The sequence below is a fragment of the Populus nigra genome, chromosome 10, assembly GCF_951802175.1.
Source record: "Populus nigra chromosome 10, ddPopNigr1.1, whole genome shotgun sequence".
NCBI classification, from domain to species: Eukaryota; Viridiplantae; Streptophyta; class Magnoliopsida; order Malpighiales; family Salicaceae; genus Populus; species Populus nigra.
This window is the reverse complement of record NC_084861.1, coordinates 4,848,630-4,874,169: the sequence shown is the minus strand read 5'-3', so window position 1 is coordinate 4,874,169 and position 25,540 is coordinate 4,848,630. Positions and strand designations below refer to the sequence as shown.

The 25,540-nt window shown below is 33.6% G+C and overlaps 3 protein-coding genes and 1 non-coding gene across 4 annotated transcripts; 2 read left to right on the top strand and 2 right to left on the bottom strand.

The window, feature by feature from the left end:
* Window positions 1–577: 577 nt before the first annotated feature.
* Window positions 578–5,045, bottom strand: LOC133705459 (kinesin-like protein KIN-10A). Its single transcript, XM_062130678.1, has 6 exons — window positions 3,948–5,045; window positions 3,135–3,290; window positions 2,926–3,033; window positions 2,727–2,837; window positions 1,097–2,632; window positions 578–981 (listed from the first exon to the last, which is right to left on the bottom strand). The coding sequence occupies exons 1-6, from the start codon at window positions 4,617–4,619 to the stop codon at window positions 697–699; spliced, it is 2,868 nt and encodes a 955-aa protein (XP_061986662.1). The 5' UTR covers window positions 4,620–5,045; the 3' UTR covers window positions 578–696.
* An 844-nt stretch (window positions 5,046–5,889) lies between these two features.
* LOC133705460 (plastid-lipid-associated protein 6, chloroplastic-like) lies at window positions 5,890–10,110 on the bottom strand. The gene is made up of 4 exons (XM_062130679.1): window positions 9,766–10,110; window positions 6,913–7,149; window positions 6,426–6,552; window positions 5,890–6,299 (listed from the first exon to the last, which is right to left on the bottom strand). The coding sequence occupies exons 1-4, from the start codon at window positions 10,048–10,050 to the stop codon at window positions 6,085–6,087; spliced, it is 864 nt and encodes a 287-aa protein (XP_061986663.1). The 5' UTR covers window positions 10,051–10,110; the 3' UTR covers window positions 5,890–6,084.
* Window positions 10,111–15,526: 5,416 nt separating this feature from the next.
* LOC133704535 (KIN14B-interacting protein At4g14310-like) lies at window positions 15,527–20,393 on the top strand. The gene is made up of 3 exons (XM_062129384.1): window positions 15,527–17,287; window positions 17,769–18,385; window positions 19,454–20,393. The coding sequence occupies exons 1-3, from the start codon at window positions 15,713–15,715 to the stop codon at window positions 19,983–19,985; spliced, it is 2,724 nt and encodes a 907-aa protein (XP_061985368.1). The 5' UTR covers window positions 15,527–15,712; the 3' UTR covers window positions 19,986–20,393.
* A 509-nt stretch (window positions 20,394–20,902) lies between these two features.
* TRNAE-CUC (transfer RNA glutamic acid (anticodon CUC)) lies at window positions 20,903–20,975 on the top strand. The gene has a single exon. It is a non-coding gene; the product is annotated as a tRNA-Glu (tRNA).
* Window positions 20,976–25,540: the final 4,565 nt, after the last annotated feature.

Sequence of the window (25,540 nt, the reverse complement as noted above, 5' to 3'; positions counted from 1 at the left end):
AATTATGACTACTAAATAAGATTAGAAAGAAACTGATTTTTGTGAGAGAATTGCTTGCACTTACAGGACAAGAAGCGCAATGATATTTATAGGATGTTTGAGAGTATGATAGCGATTGTTTTTCGCTTAGAAATTGTATTAGAATATTTAAAAAAAAATTATTTTGATATTAACACGTTAAAACGATCTGAAAACACTAAAAATTATTAATTTAAAGCAAATAAAAAAAATAAAAATTTAATTTTTTTTAAATCACTTTTGAAACATGGAAACAAAACTCAATTATGGACAGGGTTCTAGCAATACAAGAAGGTGGTTGTTACTTCAAATTTCACTTTACAATAATTTTAATTTCGTTATCCACTTTAAAGAGTTGGTTCCCTTGTCATTTGCAGGGAACTTGGGTGCATCTGCATTGTTAAATTTGCAGATTAAATGGAACTGGATAAGCAGAGGACCCTCTCTATGCAGGGATTAAAACAGCCGTGCCTTGACCGCGTTGGAACAATCAGATTTGAAGATACAAATACTATGAAGAGACAAAAACGAAAGCAGCATAAACAAAGAAGAGGAATGATTAACCAAACATACCCAGACCGATTGCCAAATTCATTTATCGACAGCAAATTCACATTTAAAATCCAGAAAGAGTACATACGCATATATACTCAATGCATCAGATACACACCATGACAGCTAGCGCCTTCGAAGAGTGATGAAGGGAGTAGAGTTCAGGTGTGCAGCTAGTTTGGGAGATAAGTCAACAGCTTGTTGTGACAAGCAAGGCATTGGGGTCAGTGGTAGTTTATTTTCCACCGGTGTCAATGGAAGAGGGGTTGCTGGGAGACGATTCGAACCTTGGGTTCCCTTGGCTGGTCGCAAGCAAGCCAAGTAGCCATAGGACTGGTTGTTGCAAATGGGGAGTTTGATGGCCTGTACCGTCGACTCTTTCTCTCTTGGAACTGGTGCTCCACCAGGATCCTGCACATGTAAATTTATAGCGTTTCCATAAAAAAACAGCAGCAAGCAAGCAAACTCAAAGAGATTGGTTATCTATCTTGTTTTAAGGACTAGCTAAAGGAAGATAAAACCTTACCCCAAGCACAAGAAAAGTGAATGCTTGATTGTCTGCAGCAAGATAGATTTCAATCAGCTTCCGCAGGTCAGCAAGTGTCGCATCCTTCAGAACCTTAAGTGTAGTGATGAACTTCCCATTGTTTCCTTTAGAAGCTTCCCATTTCACATGCACTTCAATCTGTGAATCATTACTTCCTATTAAAGGGTTGTAATTCTCCTTTGAAGCTATCATATCAGAATGATTTTTCCCACATTCCATCACAGGCACATTTTTCTGTAGCGGTGGTGAGTTTTCCTTGTTTGAACTCTTGAGAGCATAATCCTCGCCATCAGTCAAAATTGGAGGAGGTGTTTGGGAATCAGTATCTGCAACCCTCTTTTTTGCAGGTGGAGGAGTTCTGAATTGTTGACAAAGCTCTCTGTTGTTCCCACAAAGTGTAAATATGTTCTGGATTCTTAATAGTCTCGAAGAGGCTGGATCTTTCGAATTCTCATGCTCATTTACTGGCCCTGAAACTGAGTGCCTATCCTCTGACCCATCATTGTGTGCCTCAAACTTCAGAGGAGAAGACATCAAGGAGCCAGCACCAAATTTGATCACCGGACTGGACACATCAACAATCCTCTTCACCTCTATTACTTCTTTCTCCACTTCTTCATCTTCCACTTTGTGTTCCTCCTCTTCTACCTCTTCTTCCTCAAACACAGTGCTAAGACACACTTTATCACCATATGTTGGTGCAAATACTCCATGATCAACCACCTGATTCAAAGTACTTATATGAGGATAACCAGACAAGCTTTGGATTCCAATGTTGCTAGATTGGTGAGCAGATGTGCCAACCAATTTCACATCACGAACAAACGCATCTTGATCACCCATGTCTAAATCCATCGATTTCACCATCCCAGGGTCCTCATCAGCATAAACCCCCATCAATCTTCTGGCAAAGCCACTGCCATCAATGTCCCTAGGACCATTCACACCACTGTTTTCACCCTTTGAATGACATAGCTCAAACTCAATTTCTTCCAAGCGCCTTCTCAGCATCTCAACTTCCTGCTGCTGTTGAAGTATCTTTTCTTCCATCCTCCTCCTCTCCAACTCAACAAACTCTTCAGCCATTCTTTGACACTCATCCAGCTTCTTTTCCAACTGAAGTTTCAGTTCTTCTGTACGCTCACTCACTTTTATGTTTATCTCCTCCTCACTTGCTGAAGACCCCTTCTCTTCAATAAGTGCTCTCAGTGCAGCAACTTCTTCTTCTTTCTTCATTAGCTGTTTGTGAGCTTCATTTCTCTCCTTTTCTCTAAGCTTGCTCTCCATTTGTAGTTTATAGATAAACTGGTCCATGGCTGCTATCCTTGATCCTAAGATGACAGCAGAAGAATCTCCAGCACCAACTTTATCCTTTATCGGTGTATGAGGGCCACGGACAATACATTTTGCTTTTGCTCCATATTCAAGCGTGCAGATTGTCTTGTGTATTTCTTTCGGGTCTGGACTTGCACACAGAATCATCAAAATTTTTGACTTGTCATCTTCAAAAGAATCCTGAAAAATAAGGAACAGGAAAACTTGATAAAGCAGAGTTCAAACAAGCTACACAAACTAACCTAGTTGTAATCAACATGAGTAGGGAGATTACTTGGAGCAGCATAGTCAACTTGCTATCTCTGAAAGGTACGTGAGAATCTCCATTAGCAATAGATTCAACCACTCTCTTCAATGCTATATTCCCTTGGTTGATCTTTGCTGTCTGTCATTTCAACAGAAGCACAAAATCAGTTTTCCTTTTCAATGCCAGCACGCAGAAAAGGGGGGCAAAATGGATCCCAATATTTTACCTGCATTTTAGCTTCAAAACCACTTTGGCCTGCTTGGTCAATATTTTCTGACCCTGCCATATCCACAAGCATAAGCCGGCCACCTACTGTGGGAACATCAAGGATTATCTGTGCAAACAAGCCATTGAAAAGGCAGATCAATCTCAGTCAACAACAATAATTGCCGTAGTTTCACTTTTTCATCCAAGTCTGTTCTAAATGAGTCATACCATGCAATGACTCCTTGAACTTCGCTCATTGCAAAGCGTGCTCTTAATTATCCTTCGCTTCTCAACTTTCTGGATCTCTTTTGAAATCTTCCCAGCTTCATTTCCAGAAATAAAAGTCGCGTTTTTTGCCTTCTTTCCCATTACTTCAAGTCTTACCTGCAAATTATGATGACAACCTCATAATCCACTATAACATCTTGTCCACCGAGAACTGATATGGCATGGCGAACCCATAAAATGTCCTCATGGGAAATAAAAAAATGCATCCAGGCAAATCATCAACGGAGAGATAAGCTAAGAAAATTGTTCAAATTAAAATTTCATAAACAACAAAAAATACAAGCACAAGAGAAGATTATATAACAGTTTAGCTGTCACAGGTACATATGCATTATTTGAACTAAGAACTCCTGACTTATTCTGGTACCATAACAGAAAGAACAATTTCAGATATCTAGTTCACACACCAACCCACTTCTTCAGATTAAAGAAAGTTGCTTGAGTTTCACTTTGTTCACACCAATTTCAGGAAAGGCACAATCAGAGAGATGGTATGGGTACAACAACAGAAAGAAGAAATTTAGTTATTCTTGATTTCTTATTACAAACTAAAAAATGAACCATAAAATTGAACAAAATTTTCATAAAAAAAACAAAGAGCAATAGTTAACAAGGAACCAATTCTAAAAAAAGACAGCGTGATATCATAATGCCCTAATCATAACATAAAGAGCAATATCTACTAAAAAATAAGCAAATCAAAACCGAATTTTAATCAAACTTTTCGAATTTTAAACTTGTCCAAAAGTTTACCTTGGATCCACTGCCGCCCTTAGGCCACCCGATTCCAAGTCCACCCCCACTATTAGTTGACAAAAGATCATAAATTTCTTCATTATAAATCTCTAGAACTGTAACTTGCACAAAAGTGCCAATTCGTATCTTCTCCCCATCACCCCCTTCACTTCCCTCTTCTCCTCCTCCTAAAATATCCTTCAAAGATCGATAGACAATGCCTGGCTGCTTCGAGCAGCCAAACATTGTATGACTTTTCCCAGAACCAGTAGGACCATACATCATTATCGTGCATTTTGCACCCAATTTAACCCCAGTAATCCTCGACTCCACGAACTTCTTGTAAAAGGAATCGAGGTCTTCTTCTTCAGAAAAAGAGACCCCATCAAGGCTAAAGTCTCGGTACCCGATGTCTGCACGGACACGAAGAGTTTGATTGTCGGGGTTTATTTGCAAGATGGAATTGGGTTTCTCTTTTTTGTCAGGATAATCTCGTATTCTGCTAATTACTTCGATCGGGTGGTCTTGAGGGGTTTCTTTGACGGTGGAGTTAGGGTTTGGAGATGGATTAAGACTTGGGGTTCTTGTGGAAGAGAAATTTAACCTATGTTTTGATTGCGGTGTCTTTAAGAGGTGTGGATGATTCGATTTAGAAGAGGAAGAAGAAGAAGAAGAGGGTGTAGGGGCCATTGTGTTTGCTTTCAGAATTTTCAAGACTCTGTTTTTGAAGGATATGGATTTTTGAGTTGTTTTTTGTAGGGGTTAGTGAAAGAATTTCAAGAATGACTGAATTATTGCGAGATTTAAGGTTTCTCAAGGGAAAGACAAGAAATTTCAGGTCTGTTGATGGTTTTTCCTGGGTCTTTCTTTCTTTCCTTGTAGAGTTCAAGACTGCAACTGTGAAAAAAAAAACTCAGTTTTCAGAGAGAGAAAGATTGATTTTTGATCTGGAAGATAGAGAGATGGGAGAGAAAGGGAGCTAAAGAAGAGTTGGAAAGAGAGAAAATAGCAGTAGAAATTGGAAATTGAAATTAGGGTTTTTCAAGTTTGAAATTGAATATAGCCGTTATGGTTTCTAACGTCTATTTCTGCGGTGGGAGGGACGCTTCTCTTCTCTTCTCTGTGATGATTTGATGGTGGTCCTGGTGGTCTTATTTATTTATAGTAAGGACTTTAAAATTAAAAATAAATAAAAAAGCCAATTGAGAGGCATGATGAGCCCTTGTAAAAAAACAAATAGGAAATCACATTTTTATTCCCGTGTTTGTTTTTGGCTATTGGTCCCTATCTCTTAAACTTGATCAATTTGCACCAGCATAAACTAAATGTTTGTCAATTGACACCCCAATCAATGGCTGATTTGCATTTATTTTTTTGAGTAGGGATCGAATTAAAATTTTTTATAAAAACTCCCTCCTTTTTGCATTGATATTGTTCACCATCAGCTCGCCATCAATCCAGCCACCAGATTATCCCAAGTAACCACACAAACCCTTCAAAAAACATGAAAATAGTTCTTTTAATTAGAAACTATAATTCAGATTTAGGAATTGTTGTTGATTGGGCCAATTGATCAACATGTTGTTGCTTTTTGGGAAAATAAATAAATATTTTTCAGTTTAGAATTTTTATTTTTCTATTCAATATTATTAAGATTTTCCAGTGTTCATATTTAAAAGGAATAGTTTCTCTTTTTTTTCTTTTTTATTTAGTATTAATATGGTTTTCTGATTATTTTTCAAATATAAATAGTTGTAATAGCTTTTTTCAAGTAAAATTTTAATAAAAAACAAATAAATATTTAGAGTGTCTCCTCGTAATTATATTACTAGTAATACTTGAAGATTTTGACTTGTAACAATCTCGAACGAGGCTTTGGTGTCATGTTGTTGATGCACACCACCACACGCCAGACCTGTATCGATCATCTAACATGAATTTTAGACTAGTTGGAATGCAGTGATCACGGAGAGCATTCTGTCGTCGACAGTTCTAAATTTACAAGAGAAAATTTTACAATTATACAACGATTCGAGTGTGTAACCACCAAATGATATCATTTACAAAATAACAGAGAGCAGTAACATGTGTACAGAAAACCTTGAATGGAATATTAATGGAATGCTGAAACCTTCAGTACTGCACGAGAAAGAATTCACGATAGTACAAAAACTCGAAGCTCGCTTCTATCTCCTCTTGTGACACGAGTGTCAGCATCAAGGTAGGTAACTTCAAATTCACCACTTCCAGTGTTAGATGGGGGCCTTAATGCATCTGGAATTCGAGGTACTTCTAAGGGTGGAAGTTGTGATAAATTCCCGGTTGTCTTAACAGTTGTTTTCTCGAATGTTATTTTAATCTTTGCCGATCCTGTTCTCCACACAAGCAGAGGCATCCATCTTATTTTCTAGTTCACTGGAAAAGAATATCACGGAATAATAGCAGTAAAGAGAGTAACAACCAAATACAGAAGGGAGAAGTGAGCGAGAGGCCAACCTATGAGTTCGAATTTGTGGGCCAATGTGGCAGTCACTTCAACAGGTTGTAGGGGCCATGGAGCTCCTAGTTCGAGTTCTACGATGTTGTCAAAATCTTTGCTTAGGACATCGATTCTTTGGAAGACCTAATTAAGAAGCCAAAATAAATTTAGGGCAGATTATATCTTGTAAGCGTAGCTTCCACATCCAAGAAACCACGAGTCCAAATGATTTTCACACGTCTAGCTTGCCCATGACACACGGTATCACAATATTGTTACTTTAGACCAAACAATTGTAGACGAGGCCTTCACACAAAAAAATATCATTTCGATGGGCGTTCACAACATGCAAGAACGCCTGTCAAGTGGCAAGAGATCTACAAACTACTCCAGTTACGGTGCTTGAAGGACTGCACCTTGATCTAGGTTTCACAGAATGGTAACATCAAAAATTGACCTGCAAAGGTGAAAAGCAGATCAATAGGTCGTGGTCAAAATACACACCTGACCAAGAGTTATGGGGAGCAGCCTTCCAGTGGGAGGTCCAGGACGACTTCCACCTAGGGTGCGAGATGAGAATGCACTGCTATAAATAAGCTTCCATCTCCCTTGCAGCTTATCGATATCCTTTGAGAGATCGACTAGTCCTCCAGCAGCTTCAAGATCCTTGGCGGCAGCATCTGCCTTCTGTTGATCATCTTCGCTAGCAGCAAGACCTCTGTTCAGGCCAGAAACAACACTCTGCATTCAATCAAACATAAGTGCGAAGATTAAGAATATTCATGAAAAATTGAATATGCACCCCTAGAAGGAAGAAAATAAGCTTGGTGTGTCTGTATTGGCATTCGTGTACCAAAAGAAAGGGATCCAAGATTTTGCCCAAGTTTCTAGTGTTTTGAAATGAGTCCATAAATTAAAATAAATGTCACATGAACTTATTCAAAAAAATGCATTCAAATCATAAAGAGTGTGAAAACTAATGTAAGAGATTCTAGGAATTAAACATCACATCAATTACTCCTCTACATGACCATAAGAAAAATATTATGGAAATCCTCCAATATTATAACAGACTCTCTTAGAAGCTCCTAACAGAACACAAGGAGGCCTCGTTTCCCTGTCAAGTGTCTCTAACTGCACTCATCTAGTCAAAAGCACCATCATTCTTCCCCTAAAACCGTCCATTTGCAAGAGAAACATGTTGATGCACGTGCTTTGTGGAAGACATACTGTTCAAACTTCCATTCTATAGCATTTGCATCACAAATGACAAAAGCGTAGATACTTTACATTTCAATCTAAAGAGAACAGAGGTAAGCTCTATTATATTATATAGAAAAATGAACATTGCCAGTTTTCCTGGTGGTTTCTCTATTATATAACAAAGCATGTCATTGATGGTTAATCATTCTATTACGATTTACTGATACTGTTACTATCATAAAAATTACATCATTTTTTACCTCCTAAAAACAATATTTAATGAAATTTTTATGCCAATAATACACAGATTAAGTACCCAACAGATGAAGCAAGGAATGATAACCATATTTACACCCACTTTTCCAAACACAGCCACCCCCTAGTTGAACAAAAGATCAGCATTTATTAACTGCCCAACAAAGTTTATAACCAAGTTTTGCTTTAACCACGTCTCAATTAACCATTATGAGAGTTATGCACTAATGTTTTTCGATCAAAACCTAAATAACATACCTTTTACTACACGAACAGTACATTCATAGGGAATGCAATATGCATCCGAAATTGAAACTATTGAACCTAATTAAGTGGAACAATACAAAAGAAAGGTGGTGAAAAAAATTGCAACTGAACACACATATGCATCTAAATTTACAGCTGTGAGAATTAACATGGAAGTTTTAAGAATTAATCAGTTATATTAATATTTATCGTTCCATGTTTTCCTTTGACTCCACCTCCTAGGAAAATATTTTTGACATCATTTTATACTAGAAATATTACTTTAGATTTTTTTAAAAACAGGCATTCCTCATAATATGTTCCCTGTTTAGCATTTCTACCCCACACTCTTCCATGAAATCACTGTCATCATTCTCTAAGAATCAAATCTGCACATGTGAAACTTCCAGTTTTTGTGATGCTTTTAACTTCAGAAGAGACTTGTTTGAGAGCTTTTCTTTTTCTAACTCATTTTTGCAGCGGAAAAGAACTAGGCCACTCATTTGTGTACTTGTATTCTTAATTTATAGAGAACAGCGATAGCAATTTCCATTCAGAAAGGAAGCGAGCATTAACAGTTCTCCTGGAGGTAGAAAGTTTGATTACATCATATGCTATTGATTGTGAAGTGTGACTGCCTACTAAATACAACACAATAATATGACTTTCCACTACCAGAAACAGAAGGATTGATAGATGCCAAGAATACTTTATGTCATCCAATATACAGAAGAAGCATGCATGACTCCACATATTTGTTGCCACTTCCCTCGACACAACCATCTATACAACTAAAACCCATAATAAGCGTTCACTCACATTTCAGTCAGAAAGAAATTATAATTCCTGTTCTATCTCATTTACACCATGAAAGTACAAGTGAAGTTATGCTTGAATGTTCTAGATTTCTGAGAGAACAAAGGTAGCAAAATACATACATGGTGGATGTAATTGTTACTGGTTCTTGTGGTAGGAAGTCAATTTAATCAAACACCATTGACTGTGATGTGGTGCTAACTACAGAATAGTACACAATCCTATCGATTTAAACCACCAAGAACGCATTATACACCGATCAATAAGCATCGCCCCCCTTTCCCTCGTCACAGTTACTTATACAACTAAACACAATACTAACCATATTAAACACGCATCCATGATTTGATTAGTGTAAATGAAGAATCGGCCTTGCTCTTAAGGAGGTTTGTTCCTTTCATTGACTTTCTGGTTTCAAGTCTCAGGGCAGCACATAGACCAATATGAAGGGTGCATTTTTAAAATGTCCTTGAAGGGTGACTTAGTCTCGGTCAAAGCGTAAGATGCTAAAAAGATAGCCATTATCGATCGAACAAAAAAAGCGAGAGAATTTAACCTATGTTCCCCAAGAAAAAAAAAAAAAAAACCAATCAACAGCAAGCTTTCACTCACCCCAGAACCAGTACAGAGCATCTGAATCTAAAAATTAAAGAACCCAATTAAGTATAAAGCCATAGATACCGAAAAGCAAGTAATTGAACCATAATCAAGATCACTAACATCGAGATTGGCCATTAAATATTAATCACATAAGATTGAAACCACAAAAACAAGAAGCACCCAGTTGGCAGAATCGAGTTATCAACTAGATAGAAAAAAAAGGTAAATTACAATTACCAGCAATTTGAGTTTCAGTGAAGCAATGGGTTCAGTTTTTCCCTCTTCATATGGCGAAGACGGAGGTGGGTCCAGAACATAAATTTCATCAAGAGCTGACCTCAAGACAACACTTCGCTGTCGATGGTGTGTATAAGAACTGTCACGTCCTGTTCGAGTTTCATGTGGAGTTGGTGAAGTTCTTTGTACAGTGTGAACTTTGCTGGGAAGTTTACATTTTGCAGCAGGAGGAGGAGGGGAGAGAGAAAATACAGGAGGGTGAAGTGGAGAGCTTACAGATGCCATGGTTTTTCTCTATTGGATGCGGTAAGGCTTTTTTCTTCTGAATAAGTAGGTGGGAATTTTTGTGGCCAGGGGAAGGAGATTTTGTTTTTCTTTTTTCTTTTTTCTTTTCTTGTGTTTTTTCATACTTTTGTAGAAGTAAATTTATTTATTTTTTCTATTTTAGTGCCTCCATTCTATTTTTTAATTAGATGTCTCTATATTTATTTTTATATTTAAGAATATATTATATTGCTATTGATGTGGTTATTGGAAAGATATGTGTTATCTTTATTATGGATCCTGCTATTTACGAAATTAAAAAATTAAAATTAAAATTTGAAAATAAAACGAAATGAGAAAGAATAAAGATGTACACTTCTTCTGGGAGGAAAATTTCTCACCCAGCTTCTCATGATATCAATTTATTTTTTATTTATTTATTGTGTTTTATGATTATGTAATAACCCATGAAAAGAAGAAAGGTACACACGAGGCTTGTAGCTCAGTGGTCTTGGCAGGCTTTGCCCTGCCTGAGTGTCTTGGTTCGAGCTCTCGTGTGTACCCAGCACATGAGGGTTTAACTGCTGTGGTCAATTCGTGTGACTTGTTCCGTCCCCGTCCCGGGTTCGGCCCTCTATGTGTACGCCTGTCACCCCCGCGGTGCCTTACCTGCTCCTGGGCTTGCAGAATGTCCAGCGGGCCGTGGGGAATAGTCGTGGTGCGCGTAAGCTGGCCCGGACACCCCACGTAAATCAAAAAAAAAAAAAAAAGGTGTGGAATTTTCCTACTGTGGGAAGATTTACTTCTTTATTGTTAGATATTTATTTTCTTTTCTTTTCAAATTTTAATTATATCATCAATATTGCATTTTATTTAAATTTTTTGTTTGGCCTGTGATGTAATGCTTAATTTATGAAAGTATAAAGAAAAAAATATAATTCAACCAAATTATAGAAGGGCTTTTGTAATTATTCCTAAAAAATAAAAATACAAGTAAAAAGATAAAATTTAGAGATATGGAATTATTTTGGTAGAATTTTGTTTTAAGAAAACATCAAGGTTTTTTTTCTACATTGTAATAGTTACAAGATTCAATTTGAAAGCCGATATAGTTTAAGATCTAAACCATAGTTCAACCAAATTAATCAAGGTCAACTTAATATTTTAAAAAACTCGTAAAATGATATTATTTGAAAAAAATAGGATTTTGCAATAATCCATTCCATATTAAATTTTAGGTTGACCAATTAATGAGTTCATTTAAAAAAAAAATAACACAATCCAGTAAAAGATTTTGGAGAATGAATAGCATAATCTAAACACAACAACGTTTTTGAATATTATTTTTATTTATATTATTATTCCCAATAACAGTTATTTGATCAACACCAAAATATATGTTCTATGTAAATTAATTATCGTTAATAAAAATCAACCTAAAATTTTATAAAAATTCAATAATCAAAATATGAGATTCAATATCAAATAACTAAGAAAAATAGAAAAGATAAGTTGGTATGGTAAGAAAAAGATAGAGAAAGACATAAGTGAAAAAAATAATAATAAATCACCAATAACATATGAAAACTCTATTTTTTATACATTTGATATTATTACAAAAATCTCAATTAGAAGATTCTAGCTACAACTTGAAAGACAACCAAACAAGGTTGTAATTAACCCGAATAAAATTCTTAATCAATTACGATCTTATCTGGTGATATTCTAATGTGTGACTAAATTATTTTTTTTAAGATATTTCTAATGATATTGAATATATTGAAAACAAAGCCCTAATAGTCTGTTATTTTTTTTTCTTTTTATCCTCTCGTTTTCTCTCTCTTGCTATTCTAGCTTGTCTTGTTTTTTTTTCACGATGATTAGATCTTAAATCTCTTGATTTAATTATTGAATTTTTATAAAATTTCAGGTTGATTTTTATACATATTAATTAATTTGAATGAGATATGAAATTTATAACAACTACAATTATGTATAGTCTGTACTATTTTTATAATATTTTTTAAATAAATAATTGTTTTTTAATAAATAAATTCAAATCGAGTCAAGAATGGTAAAAAATTTTGATTTTACCTATTACAAAAAAGAAGTAAAGTTATTTTTTAAAAAATAACCATTACAAATTTACAATATCCAATCCACATCATAGATAGCAGTGACTTTTTGGCTAACAGGGACACCTGGGATCCTGACCGGCAAGGGATAGATTGCGTTGGACCCACCAATGAAGACTTCTATGATCTATGCCATTAATTTACCTTTGGTATAACTACAAATTAGTCCCTAAAACTTATATATTTATTATTAGATCAATTCCAACCTTGACTCTGTTTTTTCTAGATGTGACTGTTTTCAGTTCGATTCAATTTTTTAAAAAAAAAATTAATAAAATCAAAAAAAATTTTAAAAAAACCAAAATCGGTTCAAACCGGTTTGGCTCGGTTTGATTTTTTTCCAGTTTTTTCTATTTGAGTTCGGTTCGGTTCAGTTTTTTCGGTTTTAGGATTATAAAACCAAATCTAACCAGTCGGTTTTTTAAAAATTTTAATTGGTTTAATCGATTTTTTTTTATAATTTGATTTTTTCAGTTATTTTTTTATTTTCTTAATTTAAACAATTTTTAATTTTTTTACTTTCAAAATTACTTTCCCCAGCTTTAGGAAATTGTTAAATGAACTTAGTTTACCGCATCATGTATTCTATATAATTTTAAAGTCAGTAAAGACATGAGATATAAACAAAATCATCTAAAATTCATATATTATCGAATATAGATCACTGTATTTTATTCACGTTTATTGTGTTTATTAACTTCATTGGTAAATAACGTGGTTGACTAATTCAATGTAATTACTAGATTTGTAGCTAGTAATGTGTTCCGGATTGAATTCTTTTTTTAATTGAGAAAAAAATATAAAGATAATGTTAAGGTGTTTTATGGGAAAAATAATCAATTATAAATCTAAAATTTAATGTGTATTGAATGATTTATTTTTTAAATATTGAGATTATGATATTTTGAGCGATATTTAAAATATATATATATATATATTAAGATAATAATATATTAAATTAATTTTAAATTAATTATGTAAAATTTGTATATTGAGTAAAAAAAATCATGATAATCATATAAAAAATAAATAAAAAGTTCAATGCTAACTAAATATTTTATCAATAAAATTTTATCATATTTCCTATTCAATTAAATGAATCGGAAGAAAGTATAAACTAAACATTTTATTTTGTTGATCGATGAAGACTACAAGTTCTCTCTCCTAACTATATAAAAAGCAGAAATATACGAATCTTTTTTTTACTATCGGTAAAAATATCATTAGTCTTTGGACTAAAAACTTCGCACCAATGATCTTTGGAAAATTGTTTGATGTATTTCAGTTCTTTATATTTGTTTGACTTTGTAATAGAAATCTAAAAATATTTAAAAATAATTTAAAATATATACAAAATTCAAAATTTTATAAAAACACTTTTTAACCGCAAAACTCCACTCTTTTTTTCCTTGTCTCCTTGTTCTGTCGTGATTCAGCAGCCAGCACACCACTAGCAACCTCTTCTATGCCATCAGCCACCGGCAACACCTCCGACAACCTCCACTGGATCATGAAACATGAGTAGTGACTTCCAATGTCCCATCATCTACCACCATGCCATGATAATTACACTGCAACCTACACATACCATTACACCACCATCAAAAGCTTCGTTACTTCAGCAATAATCAACTTTTATGTAATCAGGAATCCTGTGTTCTTTCTCGGTCCCCCCGGGGGGGGGGGGGGGGGGGGGGGGGGGTTGTTTGTGGAACAAAGTGGGTCTAATATTGATATAATTACGGTTCCTCCACAAAATCTTTGAATGAACTTTGATTAATATAGTATAATTTTGAGTGAATTTGTTAAATAAATATTTTGTAAGATTTGAACAAACATAGCCACACAAACTCTCACAAAAACTTGCCTTTACACATAGACATAATAGTCGTACCCGCAAATTACATTATTTATGTTATTTCATCTTAATTGACTTTGATAAATTAAAACATCTCATATGTTTTTTTTTTAATTTAAATCTTGGTATCTAGAAGTTTATTGGATCCCAGCTAATTTGGTTGAGCTGGGACGCCTCACTAAAAAGTAAAACTCTTCCAGTAATGATATACTTCATTAACAAAACTCAAATTCAAAATTTTATTCAAGAAAAACAAGCACCAAACCATTTGAACCAATAACCATTAATGAAACATCTTGTTTATGGTTAATTAACGTGTGATTGATAGATAAAGGATAACGGAGTCTGATGACATGTTAAGAGATAATTTGTAATTGCTTTTTATAATATTTTTTATTTAAAAATATATCGAGATAATAATTTATTTATTTTTTAAAAAAATATTTTTAATAACAACACATCAAAACAATTTAAAAATATAAAAAAATCAAATTAAAGCAAATAAAAATTTTCAAGTTTTTTTGAAACGCAAAAACAAATATGCTCTGCTACCTCTTTTGGAAGAGCGGTCCAAACAAAGGTTTGTGAAAAAAAAATTTTTGTTTTATTTTTTAAAATTTTTTTTGATCGTTTTTATGTGTTGATATCAAAAATAAATTTTTAAAAATAAAAAAAAATTATTCTAATATATTTCTGAGCAAAAAAACACTTTACAAAACAATCACAACCACCTTAAATATTGTGTAAATGTATTTATTAGACTATGTTTGTTGTCAAGATTGAGTTGAAGAAAAGGAACAAAGATCAATGATGTTAATCAAGATCCTGTTTGTTTTTGTATTTCAAAAATGTTTTTGAAAAAATTGAATTTTTATTTTATTTGTAAAATTTATTTTTGTGTTTTTAGATTATTTTGATGTGCTGATGTCAAAAATAATATTTAAAAAATAAAATAATATTATTTTAATATATTTCTAAGTAAAAAAACACTTTGAAAAGTAACTGCTATCACACTTTCACGTACCCCTAAAAACATTAAATACATGCTATTTTATACACAGTATTTTAAATGGGAAAGTTTTTATGGTGCTAAAACATAAATTTTATTAGTAGTTATTCCTTGAGGTTCACACAAAAAAAAATACTTAGAATTTATTTTCTATAGTTGCATTTTTCATGAAGAAACTAATATGATAACATTAATTATTCTCTAAACATCATCATAAAGTTATTTTTTTAAATATTCATCATGTAATTATGTTTTTTTTTAAAAAAATCAAGTTGAGTCTTGTTTTAATTATTGATAAACCTATCATGTCAACCAAGTTAATTTTTTATTGGTATTTTTTAACATCCAGCCCAAAATAAAAAAATAAATAAGTTAATCATATCTTAGATTAACAGTCTACAGGTTGAACAACAATAATAAAAAAATATATAAAAAACCCTAATATCAAATAAAATAAAAGGCACAATCCTACTAAAAAAATTTGAAAACTCAAAATGGGATACATTTCCCGCTCAAAATAACCTTTCCCTTTCAAAAGAAGTGATAGTGATGATAGCGTCCTAGTATTACAGATCTATACTACTAGATTCGTTTATTCTCTCCCATTTCTGTCTAGTACACAAATCAATTGAACAACCTTAAATATCCATAATTTATTGATTTATCAAATCTCTTTAATCCATGTCAACCTCCTCAGCTCGTCGGCTAAGAGATCGAAATGGCGTCGCCGCCGCCACAGCTGCCCAAAAACCCACCAAAACCGTAACCCTCAACTCAACCTTCTGTAATAACCGCAATTCAGCCATAAAAGGGTCGCTCCCCGGCAAAGAGAACCCCACCAGGCCCAACTCTCGGGCCCAGAAACCCTCAGTCCTGCCAGTGCCCCGTGTTGACAAGGCCGCTGTGGGAGATTGTAGCGAAGGGCGTATGCGGTGGTCGACGTCATCGGCGCCAAGAGGTAGGAGTCCAAGCCCATCTGAATTTATTAGGGTTTTTAGGGATTCTAGGGTTTCTAAAGGGGAGAGTGATCAACGAGTGGTGTCGAGTGCAGGGAAGAAGAATGGGATCAGGGGTTTGAAAGAGAATGGTGGATTTAGTGTGGAATTGAAGAAAAGGAATGGACTTTGTGAAGGAAATGATTTGAAAATATTAGAAAGTAAAAAGCAACTTTGCGGGCTTAAAGTTTTGAATGATAATTGTAATAAACAAGTTAATTTAAGAAAATCAAGTGAGCTTGATTCAAATTTAGATTCAAAAGCTGCGAATGTTTGTAAATTCGATAAGTTATATGAAGAGAAATCCGAGCCTGAGTATAAATCTGATCGCTTTAGAGAGTCTAGTGAGAAATCCTCTGCGAAAGGTAAGGTTTTGGAGAACCTGAAAGATAAGGGGTTGATTGATGAAGGAAGTGGAAGCAAGGTTGGTGTCAAATATCCAAGCAAGCTTCACGATAAGCTCGCTTTTTTAGAAGGAAAAGTGAAGAGGATTGCGTCGGACATTAAGAAGACAAAGGAAATGTTGGATATGAATAACCCTGATGCGTCCAAGGTGATACTATCAGATATTCAAGATAAAATTTCAGGGATTGAGAAGGCAATGGGAAATGTTGCGGGTACTGGTACATCAAGAAGTGGCGGGAATGATACTGGAACAGCTGTGGTCGTGGAGAAGAGTGAAAGTGAGAAGGTAGATGATGTGAAGAGCTCGGTTAAAGGGTTGAATACCGAGGAACTTGAAGAAAGACTCTTTCCTCATCATAAGTTGCTTAGAAACCGAACATCACTGAAGGCACCTATAGCAAGTTGTCAAAGTCACGAGTCTGGATGCGAGTTAAAGGTGGGGGAGAAGTTTTCTGGTCCTTTTGAAGAGAACCCAAAAGCATTCGAGCTTTTGTATTCCCTTGGTAAAGAGGATAAAAAAGTAACCATGAGAGATGCAAAGGTGGGTCTTGAGTCTTTTGAGGTCCAAGAAATGGGTGATGGTTCAGTTTCAGGCAAGCAAGACTCTTCAAACATGTTCAATCTCAAGTGCGAGGACCTTGTTCTTACAACTGACGAAACACTCGATGAGTTTGATGACCAGGAGAATGGAAATACAATCATGATTGGCGAGGAAACTGAAGATACTTGTGTCTATGAGGTGAAAGAAATAGGCACCAAAAATTCTACAGGAGGATGGTTTGTGTCAGAGGGAGAGTCAATTCTTCTTACTCATGATGATGGGTCCTGCTCTTTTTATGATATTGCAAATTGTGAGGTATGTACTAGAACTATAATTTTCTGTTTGGCATTGAACTTCCATTTTGCTTGGAGCTTTTACTGATCAGCATCCCAGGTCTTCCCTGACATGCTTCTTGTTTATTTTCTGAATTTTCAATGAGAGATTTCTAAAGAATGTAAAAACAACATTTTTAACTATCCCGAATATCTCATGCATGTTTCCTTCCCTTTCCCTAAAGAATTGAATCCATTTGTTTCTGATTTTCTTTTCGGATAAAAAGAGAGATGCACTTTTGACAATTTATTGAGCTTTCTGATTTTACCGATTGCTGCTTATTTCATTTAATCTCTCTCTGCCACTCTTTTCATTCAAACATGTTTGTGTGAACAAAGTAACATGCAGATAATGTTTATTATCATAAACTTCATGAGCAGATTGATGCATGCAATGACATAATCAAACCAGCAGCATTTTCTTCAAGACTTAATTGTACACTGATGATTAATAATTATTTCAGGAGAAGGCTGTATACAAGCCCCCAGGAGGAGTCTCACCTAATATATGGAGAGATTGCTGGATGATTCGTGCACCTGGTGCTGATGGCTGCTCAGGGAGATATGTCGTGGCCGCATCTGCTGGGAATACTCTTGATTCAGGCTTTTGTTCATGGGATTTCTATGCCAAAGATGTGCGAGCTTTTCACATTGAGGATGGAGGAACAACTGCCTCAAGAACAGTACTTGGTCCCTTACCCAACAATACTGCATCTCGGAGAAATGCTTTGTCTAGCATATTGTTACCTGAAACCCGACAATGGTGGTATAAACCTTGTGGACCTCTTATGATCTCTGCTGCCAGCTCTCAAAAAGTAGTCAAAGTACATGATATTCGAGATGGAGAACAAATAATGAAATGGGAGGTGCAGAAACCTGTGCTAGCAATGGATTATTCAAGCCCTTTGCAGTGGAGAAACAGAGGAAAAGTGGTTGTGGCTGAGGCAGAAACAATTTCTGTGTGGGATGTGAACTCTGTTAATCCTCAATCCTTGTTGTCTGTTTCTTTGGCTGGTCGAAAAATCTCAGCTCTTCATGTGATCAACACTGATGCTGAACTGGGTGGTGGGGTTAGGCAAAGGTAAAACCTCTGATAACTTCAAAATCATTTCTATTTGTCATTATACTGTGTGTGTGTGTGTGTAACTACACATATCACAAATGCGAAAACATCTAAAAAGAAGCCACATCAAGATTTCATCAACATCTTAAGACATGATTTATAAATTGTTAAGTTCGTTCCTAAAGCTGGAGAAAGAGATGACAATATCTGCAACATTGATTCTCAAATCAAATGGTGCTTAATTTTGTAATGTTTAGACAGACCATTTTTATGTTTTTCTTCACTGAAATGTTTAGAGCCATATTGCTTCTGAGATGACGAAGAGATATTTTTTTTTATCAGAGTAATCCTTTCTTTACAATTCTTTCATGTTATCTGTGGTTTATCTTTTCCCTTTTCATTATTTGTACTTGAAAGGAGTAGCTCTTTGTAGCTGTGACAAATTTGAAGAGCTATCTTGCTTATGACCAAATTAACAATTTGTCAAACATCTTCATGGTTTCATTGTTTATGGCATATCCTTAATGTATTTTAACCCCTGATTCTGAAATTTAACATTGCTTGTCTTCTGATCATTCTCTTACTTCTCTTTCGCACACATGGAATCACTAGCAGCAATGGGTTGTTTGAATAGGTCAGTAACTGTTGAGTTTAATTAACAAATGCGTGAAGATGCTCTAGAAAAGTTCTCTACCATTTTGAAAGTATGTGATAATGTATGAAATGGTCACCTTTCTAGGAGCTGAAGGAAATAATGCCATGTGATGCTCTCTGATTATATGATTTGTCTACCACTGATCATTTTTCTCCTTTAATGATTCCATGTATCTCTCATTGAACTGTTTTATTTACTACTCATCAATTGTATCGTGTATAAAGATAGTTGCACTCCCATATATGTAATAATATGCTTGCTCTGCTTCTTCTTTTTTGACGTGCCGATATACATTAGGGGTTAGTGTTAGAAGGGGGAAACCACGCTTAATATCATATATGTAATAATATACTTATTCTGGTTATTAACTCTGTATAAAGAGGCTATGGAACATTTCTCTTACCAGTCCTCATGTTGGTTTTTGAACGCAGAGCAACTTCTGCAGAAGCTGAAGGAAATGATGGTGTGTTTTGCACCCATGATTCTATAAATGTCTTAGACTTTCGTAATCCATCTGGTATAGGCCTTAAGATACCGAAAATAGGTGCCAGTGTGCAATCGGTTTTCAGTCGTGGAGATTCGATTTACATTGGCTGTGCCAATACGAGGTTTGCAGGGAAGAAACATCCTTGTTCCGAGGTGCAACATTTCTCAATGCGCAAGCAAAGGCTAGTCAACACTTACTCTCTGCCAGAATCTAATGCTCACCCACATTACTCAGCTATAACACAGGTTTGGGGGAACTCAAACGTTGTAATGGGAGTTTGTGGATTGGGGCTATTTGCATTTGATGCCTTAAAAGATGACGCACCACAGTCTCTCACTGGTGATATTGGCAGTACTCAAAAGGCCAAGGATGTTATTGGGCCAGATGACTTAGATTCCCCTTCTTTTGATTACTTGGCATCCTGTGCTCTCCTTGTATCAAGAGATCGTCCAGCACTGTGGAAGCGGTTATTGTAGGTGCTGTTCCTGCCTGCCGCTGATGTAATATGTCTAGAAAAGATGACTGTGAATGTGACAACGCCCTGTTGTTTATGTTTTGTTGTCTATTACGTGACATGCTTGATATTTATTTGGAATTCTATTCTATAAATACCGTTGGGACATATCTCATTCACATATCTTTGTTCAAGCGTATTGGAAAAGGGAGCGTTATCACCCCAGCCTGAGAGAGAGTAAACAAGGAGTGGGTTGATGCAACTGGATAAGCTTGGTGATTGTTAGAGTACATTTTGGGGTTGATGTGTGGTAATTGGATAAACACTCTGTTGCTTGCAGACAAACACTAGACATGGCTTGCCGACAAGATTATCCTTTTTTAGTACATTTGAGTTTGGAATAAATTTTTTTGTGAAAGATTTGATCTCATTTTGTTGCTGTGCTTGCAGATGCTGATCCTGGTTTTAATAATCAAATTATACCCTCGTGGCTCACGAACAACGCCCAAGTCGCAGATGTCAAAAGATCCCATACGTGAATTTGTGGTTAATGTGTAGTGGTTATGAAAATTAAATACAGTTGTGGCTCCTTTGATCTATTGGTAATCAGGTTCCACCCTATAATCCGAGTAGATAAGTTGAGATTTGAGAGTTCTCTTCAGAAACACATGGAGATTGCTCTTGTTGTTTCTTGGCAAAATCTCCAAACTCTTCAATTCAATTGCAGACCGTTAACAATTTTCACGTTTTGAGATCATATCGCTGTGCAGTCAGATAATAAAGAAAAAGAAAGAAGCCATGCTTAAAGCACTCAATTGCCGTGTTTTTCTATCTTTCACAATTAACCGAGAACGTTCAAAGAAACATAAGAACTCACAAATGTTTTGTAATCGGAAAGGTTTTACATAAACCAAAGTATTAGGACCCGTAGGACAACTATCCGTTGTAGTCTAGTTGGTCAGGATACTCGGCTCTCACCCGAGAGACCCGGGTTCAAGTCCCGGCAACGGAATATAATAACCTTTTAATTATCCAAATGTAAATCAGTAATCACATGATTATGGCGCAAATTAACGCTTGAAAATGCACATGATTAGTCTTCTAGTTTTGGGTGGTGCATTTTTTAAGGCGTCCAGAAAGTAGACAGGGAAGTAGGGTCGATATAAATGCTGGACAAGAGTGGTCATCTGCAGACAGGACAACTGATGCTACTTAAGAACAAACAGTTACTCTGGACGCCGTTAAAGACAAGTGATGCTACTTAGGAACAAAATGGGGTGTTTGTTTTTATGGTTGAGGTTGAGATTTGTGCATGAAATTTATAAATTAAAAAAAATAAAAAAATTAATTTTTATAGTTAAGTTTTATATATAATTAAATTGTACCTAACAAAAAGCATTAAATACAAACCAGTTTTAATGTCCGGAAAGGTGAATTAAAGGCATCATGTTATTATTATAAATAAAGTTTAAAAGCGTTGCTGAAAAACACTGTTTCTTTAGTCATACTGTGGACCGGTAATCTATAGTGTTTTTTTTTTTAAAAAAAATTTGTTATTGATTTTTTAATTTAATCTTTATAGAATGTGTTTACAGAGATTTAAAATAAATAATTTGTTTTAATTTATTTTTATATAGTTATTGCATAATAAAAAAATATTAGTATCAAGTTGGTATCAAAAAAATATATTGTATGATCCATTTAAAAAAAAAACATTAGTTAAATAAAAAATATTTTTTTAAAAAAACTAGGTTATTAAATTTTTGTGGAGTTAATAACCCGGCTTGTGAATTCAGCAAGATAACCTTGGTTGCTTCTATTTGCGGGTTTAGAGGGGTACCTCTTCCTCTTCTTCTTCTTCTTCTTTCTTCTAATTAAACTCAACTGTGTAATTGTCTTTTTTTTATTATATAGTTAAAAAAATAATTAAAAAAAATATTTTTTAATTTTTTAATTTGATATTAGATTTTTTTCTGTTTTATATAGGGTTATTAAGATTTCAAATAAATATCTTTTTTAGAGTTGATTCTTGATTTTAAAAGTATTTAATGTTATCATAAAATTAAATAAAAATAATTTACAAAAATAACAAAGTTATTAAGCCAAATGAAGTTCATGACATAGGTTGTAGGGTGACCGAGATCGATCCAATCCAACATCGTTTCAATATAAAAAATTATTATCGTTTTAAAGTTTTTTTTAAAAAAAATTATATCATGTTTTTATCAGTTATTTAAATTGTCTTTGGACATATTAAATTGAATAATTTATTTTGGATCAACTTTTATGTGATTTAATTTAAAACTCGAGCTAGACAAGAAGCCGAGTTGATAGATTTTAAAATTGAATTGCTTAATTAAATTTAATAAAATTATCAAAAAAATCTTCATATTCAATCATTTTTTTTAATTAAAGAAAACAGTCCAGCTCCCAGCGGAGCACCGAAAAATATATTAGTATTATATTATATTATGTGTCTTTTGCAAGCAGTAAATGTTTACCTGAAATTGGCCATCATGGATAAATAATAAAGCAAGAATATTGTGAATAAAAAACCAATGAAAAATATTAAATGGAATAGAAAGTGATGATTAAATTACAAATCTCACTGAACCCGTTTGTTTGTTGAAAAATAAATTTTTTTTAGAAAGTAAATTTTGAGAAAATAAATTCCGGGAAAAGTGAATTATTTTTTGATGTTTGATTACTGAAAAATAAGTTGGGAAATACTTTCCAGTATTTGGTAGTGTCATGAAAAATATGCTAGAAAATAACTTTATTAATGTTTTATTTTTTCAAGTTTATTAAAATACTGAGGAACAAATCTTACAAATTTAAAAGTTGAATGAAAATGAAATTAAAAATATATAATTTAATGAATTATCTTAAATAAAATAAATAATAATCAAAATAATAGAGACCAAATCTAAAAAATTAAAAGATGAAAAAAATTAAAATAATAATAATTAACATTTCATAAATTATTTCAAATAAAACAAGTAACAATGAAAAGAATGTTGACCAAATTTGATAGATAAAAAATTTCAATTAAAAAAAAATAAGGGAATAACAAATAACAATTATAAAAATAAAGACTAAAATTAATATACAAATTAAATTCAAAGGGATAAAATTAAAAAAAATATATTCAAAATAATATATATATATATATATATATATATATATATATATATATATATATGTAGCAATCAAAAATTTGAGGATCAAATTTGATATAATCAACAAATAATATGACATTTCTAAATTTTTCACAACTTTCAGAAAGTGTTTTCTACTTAAAATAAAAAGAAAACACTTTCCTGAAAACCAAGCCAAAATTTCATTTGACTAGAAAATATTTTTCGTTGACCAAAAATATTATTTTTTTTGATCAACTTTTCTAATAACAAATAAACACAAAAAAATTTTAAAAATAATTTTTCAGAAACCACTTTTCAACAACAAACATACCATAACTTAAATTCTTTACTTGATAGCAAAACCGTTAGCACCTTATATATATTATAACATTAAATAAATAACCACTACACAAATAATTAATTTCTTAGATAATTGGCTAATTAATCTTACCTTATTATCTAAGTATCAACGTCTTTTCACTTGTCTTGTCTTATACCTGTTAAAGTAATTCTGATCAAACATAAAAGGAGGCTAGAATTCTCAATAAGATGTTTATTATGAATGCTTAAGTTAACCTAAATACAAAGAAATTATATATAGGTTAAACTGAAAATACTATTTTACCCTTAATAAATAAAACTAGATAAATATTACTTAACATCTCCCCTCAAACTCACGATGCGGCATTTACAAGCATCGAGAGTTTGCCAACTAGAAAACAAAAACGAGATATGGAATGCGTCTTGGTAAAGAAATCTGCAATCTGCAAAGAAGAATGAACGAAAGGCAAAGTAATGGTGCCATGCTTGAGATGATGACGAGTAAGATGACAATCGATCTCAATGTGCTTAGTTCGCTCATAAAAACCGAGTTGTGAGCAATCTGAATAGAACTCTGGTTGTCACAATTCATAGGAGTAGGATGAGAAAAGAAAACTCTCATATCAGCAAGTAACCAACGTAACCAAACAATCTCTTTGGTAGTAGATGCCATGACAGAAGCTGAAGGAAAGTTGAAATACCAAATTTTGCAGAAGCGGAAGATAAAATATCACTCCAAAATTTTTTATTTTTCTTGCAGAAACTTAACTCAAATACCAAATTGCATAAACTGAAGAGAAGACGAAATACCAAAACAATTGCAGAGACAGAACAGAAATACCAAATTGCAGAAGCTGATACCAAATTGCAGAACAGAAATACCAAATTGCAGAAGCTGATACCAAATTATAGAAACTGAAGAGAAGACGAAATACCAAAACAATTGCAGAGACAGATAAAAATACCAAATTGCAGAAGCTGATTCCAAATAGCAAAAACTGAAGAGAAGACGAAATACCAAAACAATTGCAGAGACAGATAGAAATACCAAATTGCAGAAGCTGATTCCAAATTGCAGAAACTGAAGAGAAGATGAAATACCAAAACAATTGCAAAGACAGATAGAAATACCAAATTGCAGAAGCTGATTCCAAATTGCAGAAACTGAAGAGAAGATGAAATACCAAAACAATTGCAGAGACAGAACATAAATACCAAATTGCAGAAGCTGATACCAAATTGCAGAGACTGATGAGAAGACGAAATACCAAAACAATTGCAGAGGCAGAACAGAAATACCAAATTGCAGAAGCTGAAAAATCTAAAATAAAGTTTCAGATATTAATTCTTCAGCCGCAAGCACAAAACTTGATCTTCATCCTCCATCTTTTAATAGGTCAAACAACTCATGTCTGATGTTTTGAAAAATGAATCTGAAGTTAAGCTTCATAGGAATGCATTGAGCGTGCTGGAACATCCTACAGGAAATGAAATGGATGATGATAACAATTTTGATACGAGCAGTGGCTCTGACATTGGTGAACATGATTTCTACAAGGGCAGCGAGTTCCATAAAATTAACAAGCCAAGGGTTCGATTAACTAGGCTCTGATACCATGTTAAAGTAATTCTGATCAAACATAAAAGGAGGCTAGAATTCTCAATAAGATGTTTATTATGAATGCTTAAGTTAACCTAAATACAAAGAAATTATATATAGGTTAAACTGAAAATACTATTTTACCCTTAATAAATAAAACTAGATAAATATTACTTAACAATACCTACCTCGCAATCTATAGAATTAAGGTTTATTGTTAGAAAGGATTCATCATATATCAATTGTCTTAAAAATATATAATTTGAATTTGTTTGAAAATAATGCAAGTAAAACAGCCATTGCAAGAGATAGTGCCAGCGAAGAGTTGACAACTAAAAGATTATACTATTTTAAAAAAGATTAATAACAATTATTTTCTTCTTATTTTTTATTATTGATCTGGAAAACAGTTCTTAAAAATAATTTAAGAATTGATTTATTTTTTTAAGAATCATTTTTTATTTTTAACTTTATAGTTGAAAATACAAAAAAAAAGGGACAAAAAGATATCAAAAC

Coding starts and splice junctions, on each gene's coding strand:
- LOC133705459 (XM_062130678.1), bottom strand. CDS start 4,619: ATGGCCCCTACACCCTCTTCTTCTTCTTCTTCCTCTTCTAAATCGAAT. Junction 2,838..2,925: donor GTTTTGAAGCTAAAATGCAG/GTAAAATATTGG, acceptor TTGAAATGACAG/ACAGCAAAGATCAACCAAGG. Junction 2,633..2,726: donor AGTTGACTATGCTGCTCCAA/GTAATCTCCCTA, acceptor CTTATTTTTCAG/GATTCTTTTGAAGATGACAA.
- LOC133705460 (XM_062130679.1), bottom strand. CDS start 10,050: ATGGCATCTGTAAGCTCTCCACTTCACCCTCCTGTATTTTCTCTCTCC. Junction 7,150..9,765: donor CACTGAAACTCAAATTGCTG/GTAATTGTAATT, acceptor GATTGAATGCAG/AGTGTTGTTTCTGGCCTGAA. Junction 6,553..6,912: donor TCCCCATAACTCTTGGTCAG/GTGTGTATTTTG, acceptor CTTCTTAATTAG/GTCTTCCAAAGAATCGATGT.
- LOC133704535 (XM_062129384.1), top strand. CDS start 15,713: ATGTCAACCTCCTCAGCTCGTCGGCTAAGAGATCGAAATGGCGTCGCC. Junction 17,288..17,768: donor ATGATATTGCAAATTGTGAG/GTATGTACTAGA, acceptor TAATTATTTCAG/GAGAAGGCTGTATACAAGCC. Junction 18,386..19,453: donor GGTGGTGGGGTTAGGCAAAG/GTAAAACCTCTG, acceptor TTTTGAACGCAG/AGCAACTTCTGCAGAAGCTG.